The 21,821-nt window shown below is 37.3% G+C and overlaps 1 protein-coding gene across 2 annotated transcripts in view; it reads left to right on the forward strand.

Annotated features, from left to right (window-relative positions):
- The window catches only part of EPRS1 (glutamyl-prolyl-tRNA synthetase 1), an 82,066-nt gene that overhangs the window by 18,755 nt on the left and 41,490 nt on the right, over window positions 1-21,821 (forward strand). The window contains exons 8-17 of one of the 2 annotated variants that reach the window (XM_012791435.2): window positions 263-455; window positions 3,027-3,198; window positions 4,575-4,808; window positions 6,398-6,482; window positions 7,081-7,140; window positions 7,457-7,477; window positions 14,431-14,541; window positions 18,206-18,342; window positions 19,267-19,474; window positions 20,432-20,544. In XM_012791435.2, the coding sequence (XP_012646889.2) occupies window positions 263-455; window positions 3,027-3,198; window positions 4,575-4,808; window positions 6,398-6,482; window positions 7,081-7,140; window positions 7,457-7,477; window positions 14,431-14,541; window positions 18,206-18,342; window positions 19,267-19,474; window positions 20,432-20,544 (1,334 nt within the window). The remainder of the gene's footprint in view (window positions 1-262; window positions 456-3,026; window positions 3,199-4,574; window positions 4,809-6,397; window positions 6,483-7,080; window positions 7,141-7,456; window positions 7,478-14,430; window positions 14,542-18,205; window positions 18,343-19,266; window positions 19,475-20,431; window positions 20,545-21,821) is intronic. The other variant, XM_012791443.2, reaches the window with a different exon arrangement.

Consider the following 21,821-nt stretch of genomic DNA (forward strand, 5'->3'; position numbering starts at 1 on the left):
ACCAGTACTAACCAGCTTTTCCAGAGTAAATGGAAAGCTCCATCATGAGATCAGCTTTCTCAGCTGGAAATTTGGAGGCTAATGTAATGAATATCTATCTCTTTTTTTCTTTTTTGAGCTAATATCATACAACTTCCACAACCATTTTCAGGCTATATAAAACTGATGGTGTGTTATTACATTTGCCCAAATACAGTATCAAGGGTTGGAAAGGCACACAAAATTACAGAATACTGATGGTTATTTTGGTTTATTATTGCAGGTTATCCTGGAAGATGTTGCAATGTTGCATATTGAACCAGATCAATTTACTTACACCTCGGATCATTTTGAAACTATAATGAAATATGCAGAGAAGCTAATTCAAGAAGGGAAGGCTTATGTGGATGATACTCCTGCTGAGCAGATGAAGGCAGAACGTGAGCAGAGGATAGAATCCAAGCATAGAAAAAATTGTAAGGCACATTTAGTGTTTTATATTTTAATTGATATTCTTGTATTCTGCTTCTTTGTTAGAACATGATTCTTTTCTATGAAAACTGCTGGTTTGAAACACATTTGGGAATATTGTTTATATGCTAATTCATCTCTTAGAAATCTTTTTTCTTTCTCTATCGTCTTTATGTTCTTATAACTTTGTTAGCATCACAACTGCATATGAAGTATTCGCGCCCTTGCTATTTCACTGATTATGGGCAGTCTTTTGCATTTCATTTATTCCATTTGTAGGACTCCTTTTGCAACATTTTGTAGTTTTCTTAATTTAAATACTTAGCCTTCCTAATAAAGTGTTCAATGATAGTATTATTATCACCCAAGTCTTCCTTTCAGCATGTGGATAAATGTGAATATAAACTCAGTGCTACCCTATATCTCTGAAATATCACTTGACTAAAGAACGTATCTTTCTTTTTTTTTTTTTTTTTTTTTTTTTTGAGACAGAGTCTCGCTTTGTTGTCCAGGCTAGAGTGAGTGCCGTGGCCTCAGCCTAGCTCACAGCAACCTCAAACTCCTGGGCTCGAGTGATCCTTCTGCCTCAGCCTCCCGGGTAGCTGGGACTACAGGCATGCGCCACCATGCCCGGCTAATTTTTTATATATATATCAGTTGGCCAATTAATTTTTTTCTATTTATACTAGAGACGGGGTCTCGCTCTTGCTCAGGCTGGTTTTGAACTCCTGACCTTGAGCAATCCGCCCGCCTCGGCCTCCCAAGAGCTAGGATTACAGGCGTGAGCCACAGCGCCCGGCCAAGAACGTATCTTTCTTAGTCATGCCTTATATCCTGACCTAAATTAGGCTATTTTTATCAGAACTTATTAACATTAGTGTCACTAAAGTTGTTATATAGCCCCCCACTGCTAAATTTGACTGGCTTAAAAAAAGAAAAAATAAATAAATTGGGCTATTTTCATTCTGTAATTATATTGCCAAAACTTTCATATTATATTTAAATCTTGAGTGTCACATCTGGGAATTATGATAAATTCAACTTATCATAAGTCTTTTTTATTTTGAAAAGTTTCTCTACATTTTCACAGATAGTTAACAGCTGATCTTTTAGACCTATTTTCATTCTTTGAGGGCAGATAAAGTGTCCATCGTATCTTTAGTAATTTCCACAGAAAATTATTAACAGTTCTTCCATAAGGGGCAGGTTTTCAATATTCTGACATAGGTAGAACCATGATCATTCAGAATATGGAGTCCTGGTATTAAACTGTATCACTGTCTGTTTTCTGTCATCTGTCATTTTCTTGGATCCAAGAGTATCTTGCTTCTCACTGGGAAGGCTAAAGGGGCTTTCAGGGAGCCCACAGGTCAGGATCTCAGCCCAAGCCGTGTTCTTCAGACAGGCATGTGCCTTAGGGCCCCTCAGGTACCAACACCTGAGGGGCCCTAAGGGCCAGGCCAAACCTTTCAGTACCCTGAGCATGAGGCGGCAAAGAAAGAGAATGCTTCTGCTTTAAAGGCAGAATTTTTTGTTTGGTTGTTTTTTTTTTTTTTGTTTTTGTTTTTTGAGATGGGGTCTCGCCCAGGCTGGAATGTAGAGGAGACCTGATCAGAACTCACTATAACCCCAAGCTCCTGGGTTCAAGCGATTGTCCTGCCTCAGCCTCTGTAGTAACTGGGACTACAGGTGTGTGCCACCACACCTGGCTAATTTTCTGTTTTTTGAACAGATGATGTCTTGCTCTTGCTCAGGCTGGTCTTGAGCTGCTGGCTTCAAGTGATCCTCCCACCTTAGCCTCCCAAATTGCTGGGATTGTAGGCGTAAGCCACCATGCCCAGCCTAAAGGCAGAATTTTAAATTTGGGTGGGGGAGAAGACAAGAAGGGGCTGGCCAGTTGTGGCATAATGGGAAAATGGGAAACAAGGGATGAGAAGAACCTTAGGCCTATACAAGCTTTCTTACCCTTAATCAATACTACATCAATGGACTGTATTGACGTTCTTTTCTAAAACATTTATAGAATACACTTCCTAAATGTATTGTGAGACTTCTTTCGTTAAAAAAACAATGCATTTAGGCTGGGCCGGTGGCTCACGCCTGTAATCCCCGCACTCTAGGAGGCCGAGGCGGGCGGATTGCTCAAGGTCAGGAGTTCGAAACCACCCTGAGCGAGACCCCGTCTCTACTATAAATAGAAAGAAATTAGTTGGTCAACTAATATAGAAAAAATTAGCCGGGCATGGTGGCGCATGCCTGTAGTCCCAGCTGCTTGGGAAGCTGAGGCAGCAGGATCGCTTGAGCCCAGGAGTTTGAGGTTGCTGTGCTAGGCTGATGGCACGGCACTCACTCTAGCCTGGGGAACAAAGTGAGACTCTGTCTCAAAAAAAAAAAAAAAAAAACAATGCATTTGTTCTTGGTGCCAGATATTGGAACTATTAACAGTGTTTTTAAGCTAATGGAGTGTGCTTATAATAAAAAAAAGAACATGAAAATTTGTATCAAATTGCAGTACTATTAAAATATTTGTAATTCAGCTATAGTAGATAAACTGTACTATAACTATTATTTCATAGCTATTGAGAAGAATCTACAAATGTGGGAAGAAATGAAAAAAGGGAGCCAGTTTGGTCAGTCTTGTTGTTTGCGAGCAAAAATTGACATGAGTAGTAATAATGGGTGCATGAGGGACCCAACCCTTTATCGCTGTAAAATTCAACCACACCCAAGAACTGGAAATAAATACAAGTAAGTATATCTCTTTGAATATGCTTTGTTGTGATCCTCTCTCAAGAAACCTAAACCTTTGTTCATTTACAGGTTAACTGCCTGGTGGCCTTCTGTAAAGACATGCAGCTTTTCAGAAGCTGTTTACTCACTTGTCAGTTAAAGTTATGCTAGTTAAGATCATTTCCATCTATAAAAGTCCTTGAGTCTGCCTAAAGTTGCTTTTTGTATATTGATTAGGTATACTGTGGAATGTACCTTTAGATGAAGAATCTTCTCTTCCTATAATAAGCTTTGATTCTGCTGTGTACATATTGATTCATAAAAGTAATAGTATTGAAAATTTACAGAAATATGAACAATACAAGAAAGTAGCATGCGTTTATCCTAGTTTTGACTAGTTTTCTTTGTGGGTTTGCAAGTTAACATATCTTTGTTTTTAAATGGTCCCCCCTCCAAACATAAACCTACTTTATAAAATAAACCATAGAATATATTTTCTTATACTTTGGAGAAGCCTACTACATACAAATGCTGAATTAATACTTCCAAAGAGAATGGTGAATATAAATGATTACCTGGTTAGCTCATGTGACTTTCATTAAACTCATGGGTGTGGATGTGTATGTCCATATCTAGACAAACACTTATATGTGTGATTATATGTGTGTATATGTTATTTCTGCCTGGGTGATTGCTTCTTGTTTTACTAAGCAAATCCTTGAAATTTGGATACATATTTTCAGTATCAAATAATTTCAAAGCATAATGCAATAGCATCTTAATTAAGTTATATCTTAAAAATTAGACATAGTGCAGTAATGTATTTTTAAAACTTCAGATTGATACTGCATGTACATTATTTTAGGCAGAAATTGTTATTCCATTTTAAATGTAATTTTAATTAGCCTAATGATACTCTCTTTTTGTTACTGTTTTTACTAGAGCATGAACTCTGTTCTTGAGTGTATTTAACTACAAATATGTTAGACCCTTAGTTTTTTACTTGAATGAGGGGTTACTAAAGATATTCAAATGCTAAATTCCCTCAAAATTATTGTATGTATTTATTTTTTTTTACCGTGATATACATTGGCTGTTATGAAATACTATGATTGTAGAATTTGCCAAGCCAATACCTAATTGTGTGTTAAGTTGCAAATCTGGTGTTTTATTTGAATAATGAGTGAGTAACTGACTCATTGTTCTGAAAGGCTAATAGTTTTGATATAATTTGAGTTATTATGAGTCATAAAAGCTATTGGTTTTTAAAGAAATTGTTAACTTGTAAAGAATTATATATTAAATTAGTATTGCTGCTTATAATGCCTAATCTAAGATGGAAAGGGTAAAATCTTTCATGTTGATTTTTTTTTTTTAATTCCCTTTTTTCCTAGTGTTTATCCAACCTACGATTTTGCATGCCCCATAGTTGACAGCATTGAAGGTGTTACACATGCCCTGAGAACAACAGAATACCATGATAGAGATGAACAGTTTTACTGGATTATTGAAGCTTTAGGCATAAGAAAACCATATATTTGGGAATATAGCCGGCTAAATCTCAACAACACAGTGCTATCCAAAAGAAAACTCACATGGTTTGTCAACGAAGGACTAGTAGATGGATGGTATGTTTAATGTTACCTAGCATTGACAAGAAGTAAGGACATAGTGTATCAGTGATTTTTAAGTCACTGAGAGAGGTTTTAAATCTGATTTTTAAATCTGCTTGAGAGGTGATTGGGACGAGGTCAAATGGGTAGGCCTGTAGAATTCCTGGTTCTCATTTTCATTTCACCCAGTGTATTAGTCCATTATTCTAATGCTACAGACATGGAGTGCCCAGTGTAGGCCCTGGCACATGAGAATGAAAAACACACTTGAGGGCACATCATCTGCAGATCTTAGCATTTAATAGAAAAGTGGTAATGACTTTGGTCCTTCATATACCTGATTACCAATCTCCATGCTCTGCTGAGGTGCTGAGGTTTTTCTTTTCATCTGAGTTCTAATAAAGCCAAAATACCCATGACTTGAAATGAATATGTAAATGGTCTCTGTCTTGGTAGCGAGGGCCCATTATGGGTTGTTTTTTTTTTTTTCGCTTTTTTTTTTTTTTTTGAGACAGAGTCTCGCTTTGTTGCCCAGGCTAGAGTGAGTGCCGTGGCGTCAGCCTAGCTCACAGCAACCTCAAACTCCTGGGCTCGAGTGATCCTTCTGCCTCAGCCTCCCGGGTAGCTGGGACTACAGGCATGCGCCACCATGCCCGGCTAATTTTTTCTATATATATTAGTTGGCCAATTAATTTCTTTCTATTTTATAGTAGAGACGAGGTCTCGCTCTTGCTCAGGCTGGTTTCGAACTCCTGACCTTGAGCAATCCGCCCGTCTCGGCCTCCCAGAGAGCTAGGATTACAGGCGTGAGCCACCGCGCCCGGCCTCTGTATGGTTTTTTAATGAAAAAGATGAAATAAAAATTAAAGTGGTCTTATAGCCATTTATCTGTGTAAATGAAATCTGTTCAGATGGGTTGCCAGGCTTGTATGCCTAAGAAAAATTTTTTTTACCTAAGTTAACAAGAATATAGACACCAGTTTCTATTAGAATCAACATAATAGTGACCAGGGTATATAGTGTTTGTTGAAAACGTATTTTATGCATTGTACTGTAGAGCTGAATTTGGTAAAAGGCAAGTTTATCTTGAGCCCTGTAAACATTTTTATAAATTATTATCTGTATTATTGCAAACTTACTGAGGTTTACAAATCCTTACAGAATATTAATTACCAACATACATTTTTTTAACGGTCTAAATGGCTTTATAATGTATATTCATACATGGACAGTAGGATATCATCTTTTATCCAATTTTAATGGTTGTATGTAGAATAGAGACTTTGAATATTTGTTAAATAAAATCAGAAATGCATTAATGCACAAATTTTCCATATTTGGAAATGTCACCATTTTTCTTTTTTCCAATATGCTTTTACTGTTTCCAGTACATTATTTTACCGCAGTGTTTGACAAGTTAGCAGTTTTCTTTTTCCTTGAACTTCGGCTAACTGATATTGCAATCTGCCTAATCAGTATAACCAACTCTTAACCAAATGTTTAAGAAGTTGAATATAATTTATTATTCATTAAGATATCTTTTACTCTTTCCATCTACACATTTTTAAATCTCCTTGGTACTTAAAAATTTTCGTATTTCCCAGGGATGACCCCAGATTTCCTACGGTTCGTGGTGTACTGAGAAGAGGGATGACAGTTGAAGGACTGAAACAGTTCATTGCTGCTCAGGTGGGTTATGGTTTCTTTTCCAGCCTCTCTGTTAGAATTTTCAGCTACATCTCTTAATATTTCTTTTGTTTTTATTATCTCTGTTCTTTCTATTCCTTGTTTGTGTCTTAATGATTCAAGGGCAGAATTTTTTAAATGTTTAGCACTGTTAATAGTTGAAAATTGAAAATGCCTAAGCTCCTAAGCTAGAGTTGGATAAAGACAGCAGAAGTATTTTTACCAGTGAAATATATGATTGTTGACTGTGACCAGTCTATAGACCTATCTTTTACAGTGAAGCGTTAAGAGTAACCAAATTAGCTTGTACACAGTTAAGTTTTATATTTCTTTCTTTTTGAGTCAGAGTCTCACTCTGTTGCCCAGGCTAGAGTGCTGTGGTATCAGCCTAGCTCACAGCAACCTCAAACTCCTGGGCTCAAGTGATCCTCCTGCCTTAGCCTCCCAAGTAGCTGGGACTACAGGCATGCGCCACCATGCCCAGCTAAATTTTTCTATATATTTTTAGTTGGCCAATTAATTTCTTTCTATTTTTAGTAGAGATGGTCTCGCTCTTGCTCAGACTGGTTTTGAACTCATAATTTTATTATTGTTTTTCTAGGGCTCCTCTCGTTCAGTTGTGAATATGGAATGGGACAAAATCTGGGCGTTTAACAAAAAGGTACATGTTTTAACTTTTGGTATTCTTTTCTAATGCCTAACTTCTGAATAATATACAAATTCATTAGTGTTCAAATTCATTAGAATTCATTCAGTGTGCTCAAAGTAGAGAAAAGTTTGTAAAGAATATTACCATTTTGCAGACTTTCAGGAAAATGGAATGTTTTCCTTTTTTAAATACATAAAGAACATTAACCCTATTAACTCTCCCAAACAAGTAGCAATGATTGAAACAAACTTGGAGTCATGAGGAACGGTAATAGTTTTTTCCATAAATCTTTTATGAACACTCTGCATTTCATTTTTCTGCTTTCAAGCTGCGAGCTCTCTGTAAGAAGGTATTACTTAATGCTTTTATTTGCTTTACTTAAAATAGCTGTTAGCATATTATGTGTTATAACCTGAGCTGTTTTACGGCTTTGAGGCACAATCACATTTATATGAAAGACTTGCTTATACAAACCCATTGAAAATGCATTATTCCTAGTTTTAAAAACCATGTCCTCTGGTTTTCTTAGTGGCAAAGGGAAGATTTGGCTAACTCCATTCTACTGTTCCCTTGTGTAAAGAGAGGACATAGAGTTTTAAAATTACATATTTCATTGAGTTGTATTTAAGGTTCATTGATTACAATTCCTGTGTCTTAATGAATCCAGCTGCTTTTTTTTTTTTTTAACTGTTTCTTATCTGAAAGTCAAATGAGGAATACTGCATATTGACATTGTTAATTGCTAATTGGAAGCAGATGCTTGGACACTATAATAAGGCAAATCATTAAAATGCCATGTTTTAAATTACGGTTTCTGTGATTGTGTTTTGTAAATTCTTATTTGGGATTGCTGCTTGATTGTGCTGATGTCTTGCCTCAAGAAATAGTTGCTTGTTTCGCATGTGTCCTGAATTTATTTTATTTTAGTCTTTTGTATTTAGTTTTTTTGATAAATAAAGGAAATATTAATTGGTTCTTTCTGTTGCTGCAGTTACTAATAATATGAGTAGGATTTACTGGCAAAGTTAACATTGGTGTACTTTTCATTAATAATCCAAGTTTTGAGGATTTTAAGTTTCAGTAAAGTTAAACATGTACACTTAGTTCAAATATATGAAATGTGTTTCACTACAGTCAAATATTTCTGAAGGGTCTGTTAAGATGAACAGCACATTTCCCTATCTTCTTTCTTTTGATAATCTTTCCTTAGAAATCATTTTCACCTTTTAGATTTAGATAATTCTTTTGGTATTCATTGCTCATATCTCTAAATGAAGTGTATGTGTTGCTACTTTAGTTTTTAGTGTTTGGCATCATCAGTTAACTTCCCATGATAGAAGACGAAGATGTAGGTCTGTTACTTTTTCTAACTTTTTGGTTTGTTTCTAGTTGATCATTTTGTTTTGTTTTGTGTTCTCACGTCATTTGCTTACTTTTCTAATTCTGTGTCTACAAGTTATCTAAATTTCCTTCTGAGATATTCAGATGCCCCAAGTATCCTTTCAGTTTCCTCTTGGAAACGTCTCCACCAGCGCTTGCTGCTCTGCTCTGATCTGTTCTGGATCAGTGCCCTGTTGGCTTCTGAGTCACAGCTGTCTTCCCAGGTCTCTCTTCATCATCTTCCTGGGGATTCCCTCTGCTTTTGTCCTGTAATGGATCACCTCAATCCCGGATTTTCCTTCCTTTTTTATTACCTTCTTGCTTTGCTGTACTGTATCTTCTGGTAGTTCCCTGAGAAGTGGTGCTTGGAATGAAGATGACTTTTGAGACCTTATATATCAGTGGCCTCCAAACTTTTTGGCACCAGGGATCAGTTTGACCAGTTTCATGGAATCACGAAAGACAGCTTTTCTATAGGAAGGGGTGGGGAAGGCAGGAGTGGCTGTAAGTACAGGTGAAGTGCCCACCACTTACCTCTTGCCGCCCACCCCCCAAGTTTCATGGAAGACAATTTTTTCCATGAGGGGCAGGAGTGAAGCACTGTGGCCTGGTCCCTAACAGGCCATGGACCGGTACCAGTCCACAGCCTGGGGCTTAGAGATTGCAGTTATATATATGACTTGGTTTTTTTTTACTTTGAAATTTCATGATGGTGTGTGTTGGTGAGGGTCTGTTTTCATCCACATCCACTGGAAGAATATGTGGCTTTCATTCTGGAAACTTATTCCTTCAGTTTTGAAAAAAGTTTTGAATTCTTTCTTTTCTTTATTTTTTCTCTATTGTGATTTCTTTGTTCTCTCTGGAATTCTTGTGTAGGTGTTGGGCCTCCTAGACCAGTCCTCTCATTTTATTTTCTCTCTTATTTTCCATCTTATCTTTTCTTTATATACTTTCTTATAGACCTATTTAATTTTATCTTCTCACCTTTCTGTTTTTTATTTATACTATCATATTTCCAAAATTTCTCTTGTTCTCTGAATTTTCAAAATAACTTTCCTTTCCTGTTTCATAGTATTAATAGCTTTTTTGTTTTGGGGGATTTTTGTGAGGGTTTTTTGTTATTGTTTTTTGTTTTGATAGTGTCTCTTTTCTCCAGTTTGTTTATTTTGGTTTCTTTCTTTCATAGTAAATGCATTTCTCAGATGTCTGGTTAGCCTTGCTTACCGGCTCATTTTTAATATGGGGAACCAAAGAGGGATTGGAAGCCATAAGAGCAAGGGTTTGGTTTGTCAACTGAACTTCACTGTAGAACTGTGGTACCCAGTCCCTGGCCATGGACCGGTACTGGTCTGTGGCCCATTAGGAACTAGGCTGCACAGCAGGAGGTGAGTGGTAGGCCAGTGAGCAAAGCTTCATCTGTATTTACAGCTCCTTATTATCCCTTGCTGGCTTGCTGTCTGCCTGAGCTCCACCTCCTCTCAGATCAGTCACTGTCTCCCATCACCCCCAGATAAGGACAGTCCTGTTCTGTCTAGTTGCAAGAAAACAAACTCAGGTCTCCCACTGATTCTGCATTATGGTGAGTTGTATAATTATTTTATTATATGTTACAATGTAATAATAAAAGAAATAAAGTGCACAACAAATGTAATGTGCTTGAATCATCCTGAAACCATCTCCCCACCCCTGGACCGTGGAAAAATTGTCTTCTATGAAGCTGGTCCCTGGTGCCAAAAAGTTTGGGGAGTGATCTGGCTGGGCCACTTAGTTGGAGACCTCCACATCAGTAACTTTATGTCTTTTCTCTTGGGTTATGCAGTTTTCCCAGAGGAGTTTCTTTTAATCAACTGCCTGAAGTGTGAAGTCCTGGCTGCCAGAGCCTTGGAGCTAATTGGGGGAAAACTGCTGAAGGCTTTTACATCCAGTGTTATGCATTCACTTACTCCACGTGTCTTTTGTGCTGTACCCTCACCCTCATCTCTTTCTGGTATCTTCCGGAATCTAGATACCTTATTTTTCACAGAGTAAACTTCCATCCTTTTTTTTTTTTTTTTTTTTTTTTTTTTTTTTTATTTTAGAGACGGGGTCTCGCTCTTGTTCAGGCTGGTTTCGAACTCCTGACCTCGAGCAATCCTCCCGCCTCGGCCTCCCAGAGAGCTAGGATTACAGGCGTGAGCCACCGCGCCCGGCCTCCATCCTTTTTTTGAGGTAGGGGAGAGGCATTTGCCTGGTTTTGTGGAGTGGAGAAAGCATGCTTCAGTATGTTTTTCAGCTTCCAGAATTTTGTTGCTGTAATCTTTTTTCTTAAACTAATCCTTCTGGGTTTGTGCCTCTAAACAAAACCCTTCTTGTCTTTTAAGAGGAAGGTTGGGAGGGAGTGAAAGTAGATGAGTATTTTCAATCTGCTTTGTTTATTCCTGAAGTCTGTAGGATCTTAATCATTAAACACCATCTTAAAAACATTGCATAGTTTGTAATCAGTTGGTAGTAAAAATGAAATTATTCTGCTCACATACTTTTTATCTCTATTGCTGGCGTTCTTGAAATCTTCCTATGGTGAAACCCATTACCTCGATTCCTTGAGGTACAGAGCTCTTACTTAGAGTTCACATAACTCAATCTCTAATTACTACTTTATTTTGTAGCTTGCTCTATCTTTCCAAGCTCCACAAGTAAAATTTAAGTGAATCAGCAGTGAACTAAATTTAGTACCATGGCATTGTAAAGTAAGCGTTAGGACAGAGCTAAACCATCATTCTTTGGATACTCTCCTACTCTTATTAATTTAGGATTTCTAAAACCAGCTTCTGTTAAAAAAAAAAAAAAAAATAGCTGGAGTTCTTCACATGCTCCTTTGGAGAAACAGCTCTATCTGTAGAGTGAATTGTATATGGTAAATAAAAAAGGGAAAAATGGATGGAAGGGGACAGTGAGACATGGGGTGGTTAGTAATCTCAATATCCCTCCAGAAATACTGTGATCCTTGTTTTCTTAGCCTGGCTTTTCATCTTGACAGGACACTAGTACATAATTTTTCTGGCTAAATGGAACATACCTGATGCCCCCCCCCCCCAAAAAAAAAATTTACCTTGATACTAGTTACTAGTAGGAGATATTTCAAGAGCTTATGTTGCATTAACCTCGCTAATTTTCTTCTTGGTTTTACTTGAGTGTTAAGGTTCTAACTTTTTGAGCAAGGCAGAAGAGTCACAGGTTTGAGGTGTTCATTTCAGAGCTATTATCTCCATCAACCTTTATTTTAAAATTTATGTTAGTGCTTCAGTAGTTTGATAGTAAGTTTTCCCCAACTCTCATCTCAACCCCCTTGCATCTGTCCCCAGCTAACAAAATAGAGACTTTTGTCCCTGTCCCCAAATAAGGAATCTTCCTTCCAATGACGATCCCAATAAATATAACAAAAGCATAGCTGTTCTGGTTGAAGTGTTGAAGGGGGCGTGGAGCCCCACTGGCTTTAGTTCCACATCTGTCCTTTCCCTTCCACTTGCTACTACCAAGACACCGTGTTGTAATCCTAAGGGCTCCTTGGAGTAGTTTGACAACAACTGATCTAGAGACTCTTAGAATTGTATAATTTTACAGCTGAAAAGGACTGTTGTACCTTTTAATCCAAGGTTTTCCAAACGTACCTTATCTTGACCATCCTGTGGAATGCTTATTAAAATAGATTTCTGGAATTTACTTTAGACCATTAGAATTATAATCCTTTAGGGTTAAGTTGCCTGGGAATCTGTGCTAACAATTACCCCTAGTGATTATTATAATTAGTCAAGTTGTAGGAAACATCATTCTGCTCGTTTTGTTGGCTGAGGAAATGAGCTATAGTGAACTGAAGCGAGTTTCTCATGTAGGGTTGCCTCTTAGAAATAGTGTCTTCCTGGCTTAAATGCTGAACTGAGTAGTCACAAATTAAATGTTTGATCATTCCAGCCCAGTGGAATCTGAAATAAGGAATCTTTCACTAGTAAGTAGTATGATGCCTAAATGTCAAGGAAAGAATGAAACAGTCAATTTAGAGAGAGGCTGGTGCTGATTTGGTACTGGCACAAAATACAAGCAGATGAGGAATAGCAAATAGGGGGAAGTTAAATAGCTTTTCAAACTTTGCATGAATGACCCCGTAAGATGGCTTCTCTGAGTTCATTTAGAATTCCACAATATTATTATTTTCAGAAGCTGAAAAATACCCTCAAAACATCCAGCCCAACAATGGCAATAATAAAAATGACAACATAAAACAAACACAGCCAAGTTTAATTAATCCATGCTGCTATTTTTTACATCCTTCTAATGAGAAACAATAACTTCTATTACTTAGATTTTTGACTCTATGTTTGTTTTTTTTTTTTTTTTTTTTTGGAGACAGAGTCTGGCTTTGTTGTCCAGGCTAGAGTGAGTGCCATGGCGTCAGCCTAGCTCACAGCAACCTCAAACTCCTGGGCTCCAGTGATCCTTCTGCCTCAGCCTCCCGAGTAGCTGGGACTACAGGCATGCGCCACTATGCCCGGCTAATTTTTTATATATATATCAGTTGGCCAATTAATTTCTTTCTATTTATAGTAGAGACGGGGTCTCGCTCTTGCTCAGGCTGGTTTCGAACTCCTGACCTTTGAGCAATCCACCCGCCTCGGCCTCCCAAGAGCTAGGATTACAGGCGTGAGCCACAGCGCCCGGCCTTATGTTTGCTTTTATCTACATTTTTCTCCCATATGGTTTATATGTGCAGTCCCCAAGCCCTGGGCTGTGGACCGCTGTTAGTCCGTGGCCTGTTAGGAACTGGGCCACACAGCAGTAGGTGAGCAGCAGGTGGCTGAGCAAGCTAAGCTTCATCTGTATTTACAGTCCTATCAGATCGGCTGTGGCATTAGATTCTCATAGGAATACAAATCATACAAATCCTACTGTAAACTGCACATGTGAAGGATCTAGGTTGTGCATTCCTCATGAGAATCTAATATCTGATGATCTGAGGTCGAGCTGAGGCAGTGATGCTAGCGTTGGGGAGCAGCTGCAAATATAGATTATTATTAGCAGAGAGATTTGACTGCACAATAAATGTAATGCGCTTGAATCATCCTGAAACCATCCTCCCCTAGTCCCTGGAAAAGTTGTCTTCCTGCCATAAAGGTTATGGACTGCTGCTTTATATCGTGTCTAAACACTGCTATTGTGATTGGTCATCATAGACAATTTTAATTTGAACTATTTTAGAGGAAGAATAGGTTACAGCATAATTAGTATGACCATTTATTCATTTAATCTGCAAATATTTCTTGATTATGTTTATGTGACAGGCCCTTGCTAGGTATTGGGAATACACTGGTCCATACACACACACACATGTACACACGTCTATAATGTAGACCAGTAGAAATATCTTGTTTATACTTTCATTCTATAGCATTGCCTTATTATAGTGACCTAATGCTGTTCTGCTTTTGATGGTGATGTGTTGCCTAATGCTGATTGTAGAAAATGATACTGAAACACAAATACCTATTATTCCCTTAAAATGGACTTCTCCAATGATAACAAAATTGAATATCACTTTTAGCTGTAGGATTAATACATAACCCCACAGGATAATTTTTTTCTACCTTCTAATACCAGCCTTTAAAGTTATTTTTGAAATATTTCTAATATTATGCTTCAGTTGGTTTCTTTTCGCCTGCCAATAGTTATTCCTGGAAAAGAAATCTAAATTCTTCAGGTAGTCTTGGTTTATGATTGTTTTTCTTTTTTTTTGTTGTTGGTAAATATTAGAGAAGAATGAACAGATAAAGAAAAAAATTAGTAAATGCAGTAACAAGAAAGCCAGTTAGTATTCCTGTGCTGTTACTTATTTTATTTATAATGTCTTAAGAAGTATTTCAGTGTTTTAACATGAGGATGTATTTGTTACAGGTTATTGACCCGGTGGCTCCACGGTATGTCGCATTACTGAAGAAAGAAGTGATCCCAGTGAATGTCCCTGAAGCTCAGGAGGAGATGAAAGAAGTAGCCAAACACCCAAAGGTTACCCTAAAGTTTCATCAGTGTTGTTCTCTTTATTAAAAGAAGGAACAGGATAATAAAAGGGGACATGTGCTTTCATGGTAATAGCAGTGTTTGGGGATCATTGCTATTCAACGTTATTTGTCAGGATTTGTTACCAGTTGAAGTAAATCTCTTTGGATTTCTTGCTGAAGAAGTTTATCCTAGTAATCATCCATGACATATCACACAGAACTGTTATACTCAGTCGGTGCTTATTTTATATTCTGTAGAGATAGATTATTAGTGTGCAGTACGAATTTCTCTCTTCCTGGAGTCATTCTGAAAGATGAGATAGTATAATTCACATTCTTATCTTCATATAGAAGCTGGGGTGCATTCTCTATTAACTAAGTTATTCACTGTCACCTTTGTCTTTAAGCCAAAATATTAGACCTACTAATTTTGAATCACAACTTGACTTCATAGTCTGCCCACACTGTCATTTGCCATGTTTTGGAAAGTGTAAGTGAAATGAAAATGGAATCAGTCCATCTCAATTCCAAATAGAAATCTTAAATACAGGTAGCATAGAGTTCCTCTTAGTTAAGCCATTTTTGTTCTGGATAGTCATGACTGCTTGGTTGACTGTCTTGAAGCAAAAATCAGGTTTTTTGATTCCAGCTTTGAGAATTATCTCTAAATAACTTCATTAAAACTGAGGATGGCTGGGCACAGTGGCTCATTCCTATAAGCCTAGCACTTTGGGAGACTGAGGTGGGAGGATCACTTGAGGCCAGGAGTTGAGACCAGCCTGGGCAGTGTAGTGAGACCCCATATCTACAAAAAAATTAAAAAATTAGCCAGGCCTGGCAGCACATGGATGTCATCCCAGCTCTTCGGGAGGTTGAGGCAGGAGGATCCCTTGAGCCCAGGTGTTTGAGGTTGCAGTGAGCTATGGTCGGGTCACTGGAGTCCAGCCTAGGTGACAGAGTGAGACTCTGTCTCAGAAAAACAAAACAATTGATTATGTTCATGGACTAACTCATAACTAAGTTCATAGACAACCCACATATAATATGCATTGTGAAGAGCTGTAAATATTCTGAATTATGGCCTTTTATGATTTTCTTTCTATTTATGACAAAAGCTATTTTTTAATTTTAAAGATTTGAAGCCTATTACGATTTTTGGATGTGTTTGTATGTATTTAATTGATCTGATTTGGCTTTGTCTTTATATATCTGATTGTTTTCACCAGGTGAGTGATGGTATCCAATTATCATATCACCTACTATGTAGTTAGCATAAATATGAACCTTACAGAATGCTTTAACATTTGAATGGTGTGAATAAAACTTTTTTTTTTTTGAAACAGAGTCTCACTGTGTTGCCCGGGCTGGAGTGTTGTGGCGTCAACCTAGCTCACAGCAACCTCAAACTCCTGGGCTCAAGTGATCCTCCTGCCTCAGCCTCTGGAGTAGCTGGGACTACAGGCATGCGCCACCATGCCCAGCTAATTTTTCTATTTTTAGTAGAGACAGGGTCTCTCTCTTGCTCAGTCTGGTCTCGAACTCCTGACCTTGAGCGATCCTCCCGCCTCAGCCTCGCAGAGTGCTAGGATTACAGGTATGGTCCCCCGTGCCTGGCGAAGAATAAAACTTTTTAAGGCTGGGCACGGTGGCTCACGCCTGTAATCCTAGCACTCTGCGAGGCTGGGCGGCTGAGGCGTGCGGATCGCTCAAGGTCAGGAGTTCGAAACCAGCCTGAGCAAGAGCGAGACCCCGTCTCTACTATAAATAGAAAGAAATTAATTGGCCAATTAACATATATAGAAAAAATTAGCTGGGCATGGTGGCGCATACCTGTAGTCCCAGCTACTCAGGAGGCTGAGGCAGCAGGATCGCTTGAGCCCAGGAGTTTGAGGTTGCTATGAGCTAGGCTGACGCCATGGCACTCACTCTAGCCTGGGCAACAAAGTGAGACTGTCTCAAAAAAAAAAAAAAAACTTTTTAAGATTGTTTATTGTTAAAATGACATTTGTGGCAAAATAGCTTAAATTACTGAGTACTGCTCATTGTTAAATAAGAAGTATTTGGGCGAGGCATGGTGGCTCATGCCTGTAATCCTAGCACTCTGGGAGGCCAGCACAGGTGGATCACTCAAGGTCAGGAGTTCAAGACCAGCCTGAGCAAGAGCAAGACCCCGTCTCTACCAAAAATAGAAAGAAGTTAATTGGACAGCTAAAAATATACAGAAAAAAAATTAGCCAGGCATGGTGGCGCATGCCTGTAGTCCCAGCTACTCGGGAGACTGAGGCAGAAGGATTACTTGATTGAGCCTAGGAGTTTGAGGTTGCTGTGAGCTAGGCTGATGCCATGGCACTCTAGCCTGGGCAACAAAGTTGAGACTCTGTCTCAAAAAACTAAAAGACTAATTGATTAGGAAGCAGACTCTTAAATTTTGACTGGGTTGATGGGTTACTCAATTTGATCTGTAGAATTTTCATGATTACACTTCTCTCACAAAATGTTCTACATTTAACCTATCAGTGTTCTATTCTGAGCCCAGTATAAGGTCATTTATTACAACATAATGATTTTTCTCAAATGCATTGGTGCATTTATTGAATAATTTTTAAACACATATCATTTAATGTTTATTTCAAATGGTCTTGTACTTTTTTCTTTTGAATTCTACCAGATAGAAACAAATTTAACAGCAATAGCATTCATTTTATTCTTTGTATCCTTCGTGTACATATAATACACACCAAAAAGGAAGAAAATCTGTGTGTGTATGTATGTATGTATGTGTGTATTTATATAAATAAAAAGAATACTTTCTTTAAAGTTTTTCTTCTAAAATCTGAAAGGTCCACAGTTTCCTGCTAAGGTGTCATCTGTTGTCCTATAATATTCTGTAGGCACTGCTCAGAAATGACTTTATTTTCTCCTTTGCTGCAAAAGTAGTGAGATTCTGAGGATAGGGAGTGGATTCTGGTTGAAGGGCTGCTAAGTGATAGCTAATACTATCTTAGCTCTGAAATTAATGATTTTTTTTAGGCGGGAAGTAATCTTAGGGGCAAACTGCCTCATCTAACTCCATTAACCGCTAGCAGTCACGTGGCTGATCCAGTGTCACACAGCTGGGATTCAAACTAATGATTTCTACTCTGAGGCTAGTATGGCTCTTTTTTTTTTGTGAGACAGAGTCTTGCTTTGTTGTCCAGGCTAGAATGAGTGCCATGGCGTCAGTCTAGCTCACAGCAACCTCAATCTGGGCTCAAGCAATCCTCCTGCCTCAGCCTACCGAGTAGCTGGGACTACAGGCATGTGCCACCATGCCCAGCTAATTTTATATATATATATATATCAGTTGCCCAATTAATTTCTTTCTATTTATAGTAGAGATGGGGTCTCGCTCTTGCTCAGGCTGGTTTTGAACTCCTGATCTTGAGCAATCCACCTGCCTTGGCCTCCCAGAGAGCTAGGATTACAGGCGTGAGCCACCGTGCCCGGCCTAGTATGGCTCTTTTTTGTAACAAGTATGTACTGTTTAAATGCTAAGAACAGAATTGGGAATATATTTATGTTAAAATAACTTTTTTTGTTATAAGAATAAAATAAATGAATGTATGAATTTGCATGCTGGGTTCATTAAGTTGTTACTTCAACCAACAGTCTCCATTTCTTTTATCAATCAGAATCCTGATGTTGGTTTGAAGCCTGTGTGGTATAGTCCCAAAGTTTTCATTGAAGGTGCTGATGCAGAGACTTTTTCAGAGGGCGAGATGGTTACATTTATAAATTGGGGCAACATCAACATTACGAAAATACATAAGTAAGAACTTTTTGTTTTCAAATAAATATGGAAAAAAAAGTCTTTTTATTTACTTATTAAACATTGCCTAAATCAGACTCATTTATCTTGCTGACTAGTAAATCTGCCAAGTCATGGGTATACTGCAAATTCTTGACCCAAATTAAACTTTTTTCCATATATATTCCAGTTTACCAATAAGCTATCAGGATGTCTTTCACTTGTGGTGTTGAAAATTAGTACACCTAGATATAAAAAATAGTTCTCATGCTTTAGAGCCCCCTTTTATCTCATAATACAGTTGCCTGGTGGGGGCATCCTTTGCATAAAATATAATAAAATATCTTTATATTAAAAGATATTATATATAAATATCTTTATATTATAAAAATATAATAAAATATCTTTATCCTAATTTACTTTAAAATTGATTGGTTGATGATGAATTTAACTTTCTAGTTACTTTAGTGTTATATATATAACTTCTTAATTTGATCTTCAGATTATATAAATGGAACATAGTATGCTTAAGATTAATTTATGTAAATTCTGAAATCTTAATTGCCTAGTTATTACATATGATTGCAAGTAATTGCTAAATGTTTTTAACTAAAGTATATTTCAGATTTTATAATGCTTAATGCAAGTGACTTTAAATTTATAAATATGTTCATGTTCTTTTTCAAATGTTTGTAGATCTGTTCTTTAGTGGATTGATTAGTATCTGGATAACAGACATTATATTTTATTCATCTATTGACTAATACATGTCTGGCATATTAGAAGTTCAAATAAATGTTTGATTTGAAATTTTTCCAAAGAAAATTTTTTATCCATTTATTGTAAAATAAAATAGGTTATTTTATAATAATTTAAAATTACTATAGAATAAAATTAATGCATCTATGGCAGTTTTTTCCAAACACTTTTCCATTTCATATCTAGAAACGCAGATGGAAAAATTGTATCTCTTGATGCAAAATTGAATTTGGAGAACAAAGACTACAAGAAGACCACTAAGATCACTTGGCTTGCAGAGACTACACGTGCTCTTCCTATTCCAGCAATCTGTGTCACCTATGAGCACCTGATCACCAAGCCAGTGCTAGGAAAAGATGAGGACTTTAAGCAGTATGTCAACAAGAACAGTAAGGTAGCCTTCTAAAAGAAACCATATTTCATCTTGTTATATAAACTTTTGTTTAGAATTCTAAAAATTAATTTTAAGTATTTTCGTTCCTCAAATAAAATGGAAAAGATCTGTAGAATTTTATTTAATTAAAAAGGTGTTGCCGGGCGCGGTGGCTCACGCCTGTAATCCTAGCTCTCTGGGAGGCCGAGGCGGGCGGATTGCTCAAGGTCAGGAGTTCAAAACCAGCCTGAGCAAGAGCGAGACCCCGTCTCTACTATAAATAGAAAGAAATTAATTGGCCAACTGATATATATAGAAAAAATTAGCCGGGCATGGTGGCGCATGCCTGTAGTCCCAGCTACTCGGGAGGCTGAGGCAGAAGGATCACTCAAGCCCAGGAGTTTGAGGTTGCTGTGAGCTAGGCTGACGCCACGGCACTCACTCTAGCCTGGACAACAAAGCGAGACTCTGTCTCAAAAAAAAAAAAAAAAAAAAAAGGTGTAAGTAATGTTCCCATTTTACAGATAATAGTAAGTAAAGCACAGTGTGGTTAAGTAACTTGCTTGAGGACAAACAGTAAATAGAAGTAGAGCTGGTGTTTAAACCATGCATCCTGGCCCTTGCACTTTAGTGCTATGCTAGTATGCCTTTCAACTAAGTCTGTTATGTGCTTCTTGCATTGTGTTTTATATTTATGGCTGTGGGAGAATTGTGTCTGCAGAAGTGCCTTGAATCTAGTAATTTAAAAGGTTTCCTGAAGCCATTCAATTTACAAATGTTAACTTTTAAAAATGTGATAAATTTAATTGTCATTTATTTTAACATACTTCACTGTGCCATTTAAGTAGTAAACTTTTTAACATAGCTGTTTAAAATGGGAATATTCCAGCTACTGGAAAAACGACTTGCATTTTAGAGTTGTTTTAGTTAAGCTCTGATTTTGAAAAAGTGTATTTTGGTCTTCTGTCATCTTTCTAGCGTGAAGAACTAATGCTTGGGGATCCCTGCCTTAAAGATTTGAAAAAGGGGGACATTATACAACTCCAGAGAAGAGGATTCTTCATATGTGATCAACCTTATGAACCTGTTAGGTAAATGTAACTGAACATCTAAATGAAAATACTTAAAAGTTCTTACATTTTAAAAATTAAACTTTTACTAAAATGATGTACCTATGGTAAATCTTTTCTCAGCTTTATCTGTTTTATATTTAATATTTCAGACTTAAGTAATTTACTTTAACAATTAATCTTTAAAACAATATAATATGCATTTTTCATTGAACATTAATTATTATTCATTTCTAAAAGTAAACTGTCTTACAATTAGTCTTCATGTAGCCCAGGTATAATGAAAATTTTCAGTACTGTATATTGCTGTAACTTTAGGTGAAAATCATTACCATTACCCTTTTTCTTTGTAGCGAATTTTCATTATATTATAGAATACAAGTATGCAAGCAGGTAGGTACATTTAGAGGGAAAAAAATAACCAATATTTGTATTTTTTTTTAAGAAACCCACAAAGCAGTAGGATTATCAGAAGGAGAACTTTCAATTTATAAATTTTTGTCCTGTTCGTTTTGATTTTCTTTTTGTCTCTGCCTTGTTTTTTTAAATTATTATTGTTTCTTTAACTCTGTGGTCAGATCTCTCTTTAGAGCTTTAGACTTGTGAATCTAACTGCCTTTTACATATCTTCGAATAGACCTGTTCCAAGCACCTCAAACTCAATGTGTTCAAAATTCTAGGATCCTAGGTATCATGTCTGACTTCTCTTCTCCTTCATCCCTTCAGCAAAGGGATCTCCTTCATCCCGTCCAGTCAGCAAGTCTTGTTTGTGCTGTCTGTCTAGTCTATCTCTGTGGATCCATTCTTTTGCTTTGTTTCAGGCCCTTAGCATTTCTTCCTTGATTGCCAAAATATGTTTCTAAGGTATCCTTTTCCAGTCCAGTTTTCACATGACCACTAATCTGAAAATTTCAAAGTAGCAATTTTATAACACTTCCCCCTCTCCTTAAAAATTCTTTTTAGTTTCAGGTAAAAATCTAGGCTTTTTAGTTTGACATGTAAAATTTTTCATGTTATGGCCTCTCTACCCACTTGGGCCATACCTGTTGCATTTTCCCTTCTGTTCAACTTACAGGACTGTCTAGAGCTTCTTTTTTTTTTTTTTTTTTTTTTTTTAGACAGAGTCTCGCTTTGTTGCCCGGGCTAGAGTGAGTGTCGTGGCATCAGCCTAGCTCACAGCAACCTCAAACTCCTGGGCTCGAGTGATTCTTCTGCCTCAGCCTCCCGGGTAGCTGGGACTACAGGCATGCGCCACCATGCCCGGCTAATTTTTTATATACATATCAGTTGGCCAATTA

The sequence above is a fragment of the Microcebus murinus genome, chromosome 23, assembly GCF_040939455.1.
Source record: "Microcebus murinus isolate Inina chromosome 23, M.murinus_Inina_mat1.0, whole genome shotgun sequence".
Lineage (NCBI taxonomy): Eukaryota > Metazoa > Chordata > Mammalia > Primates > Cheirogaleidae > Microcebus > Microcebus murinus.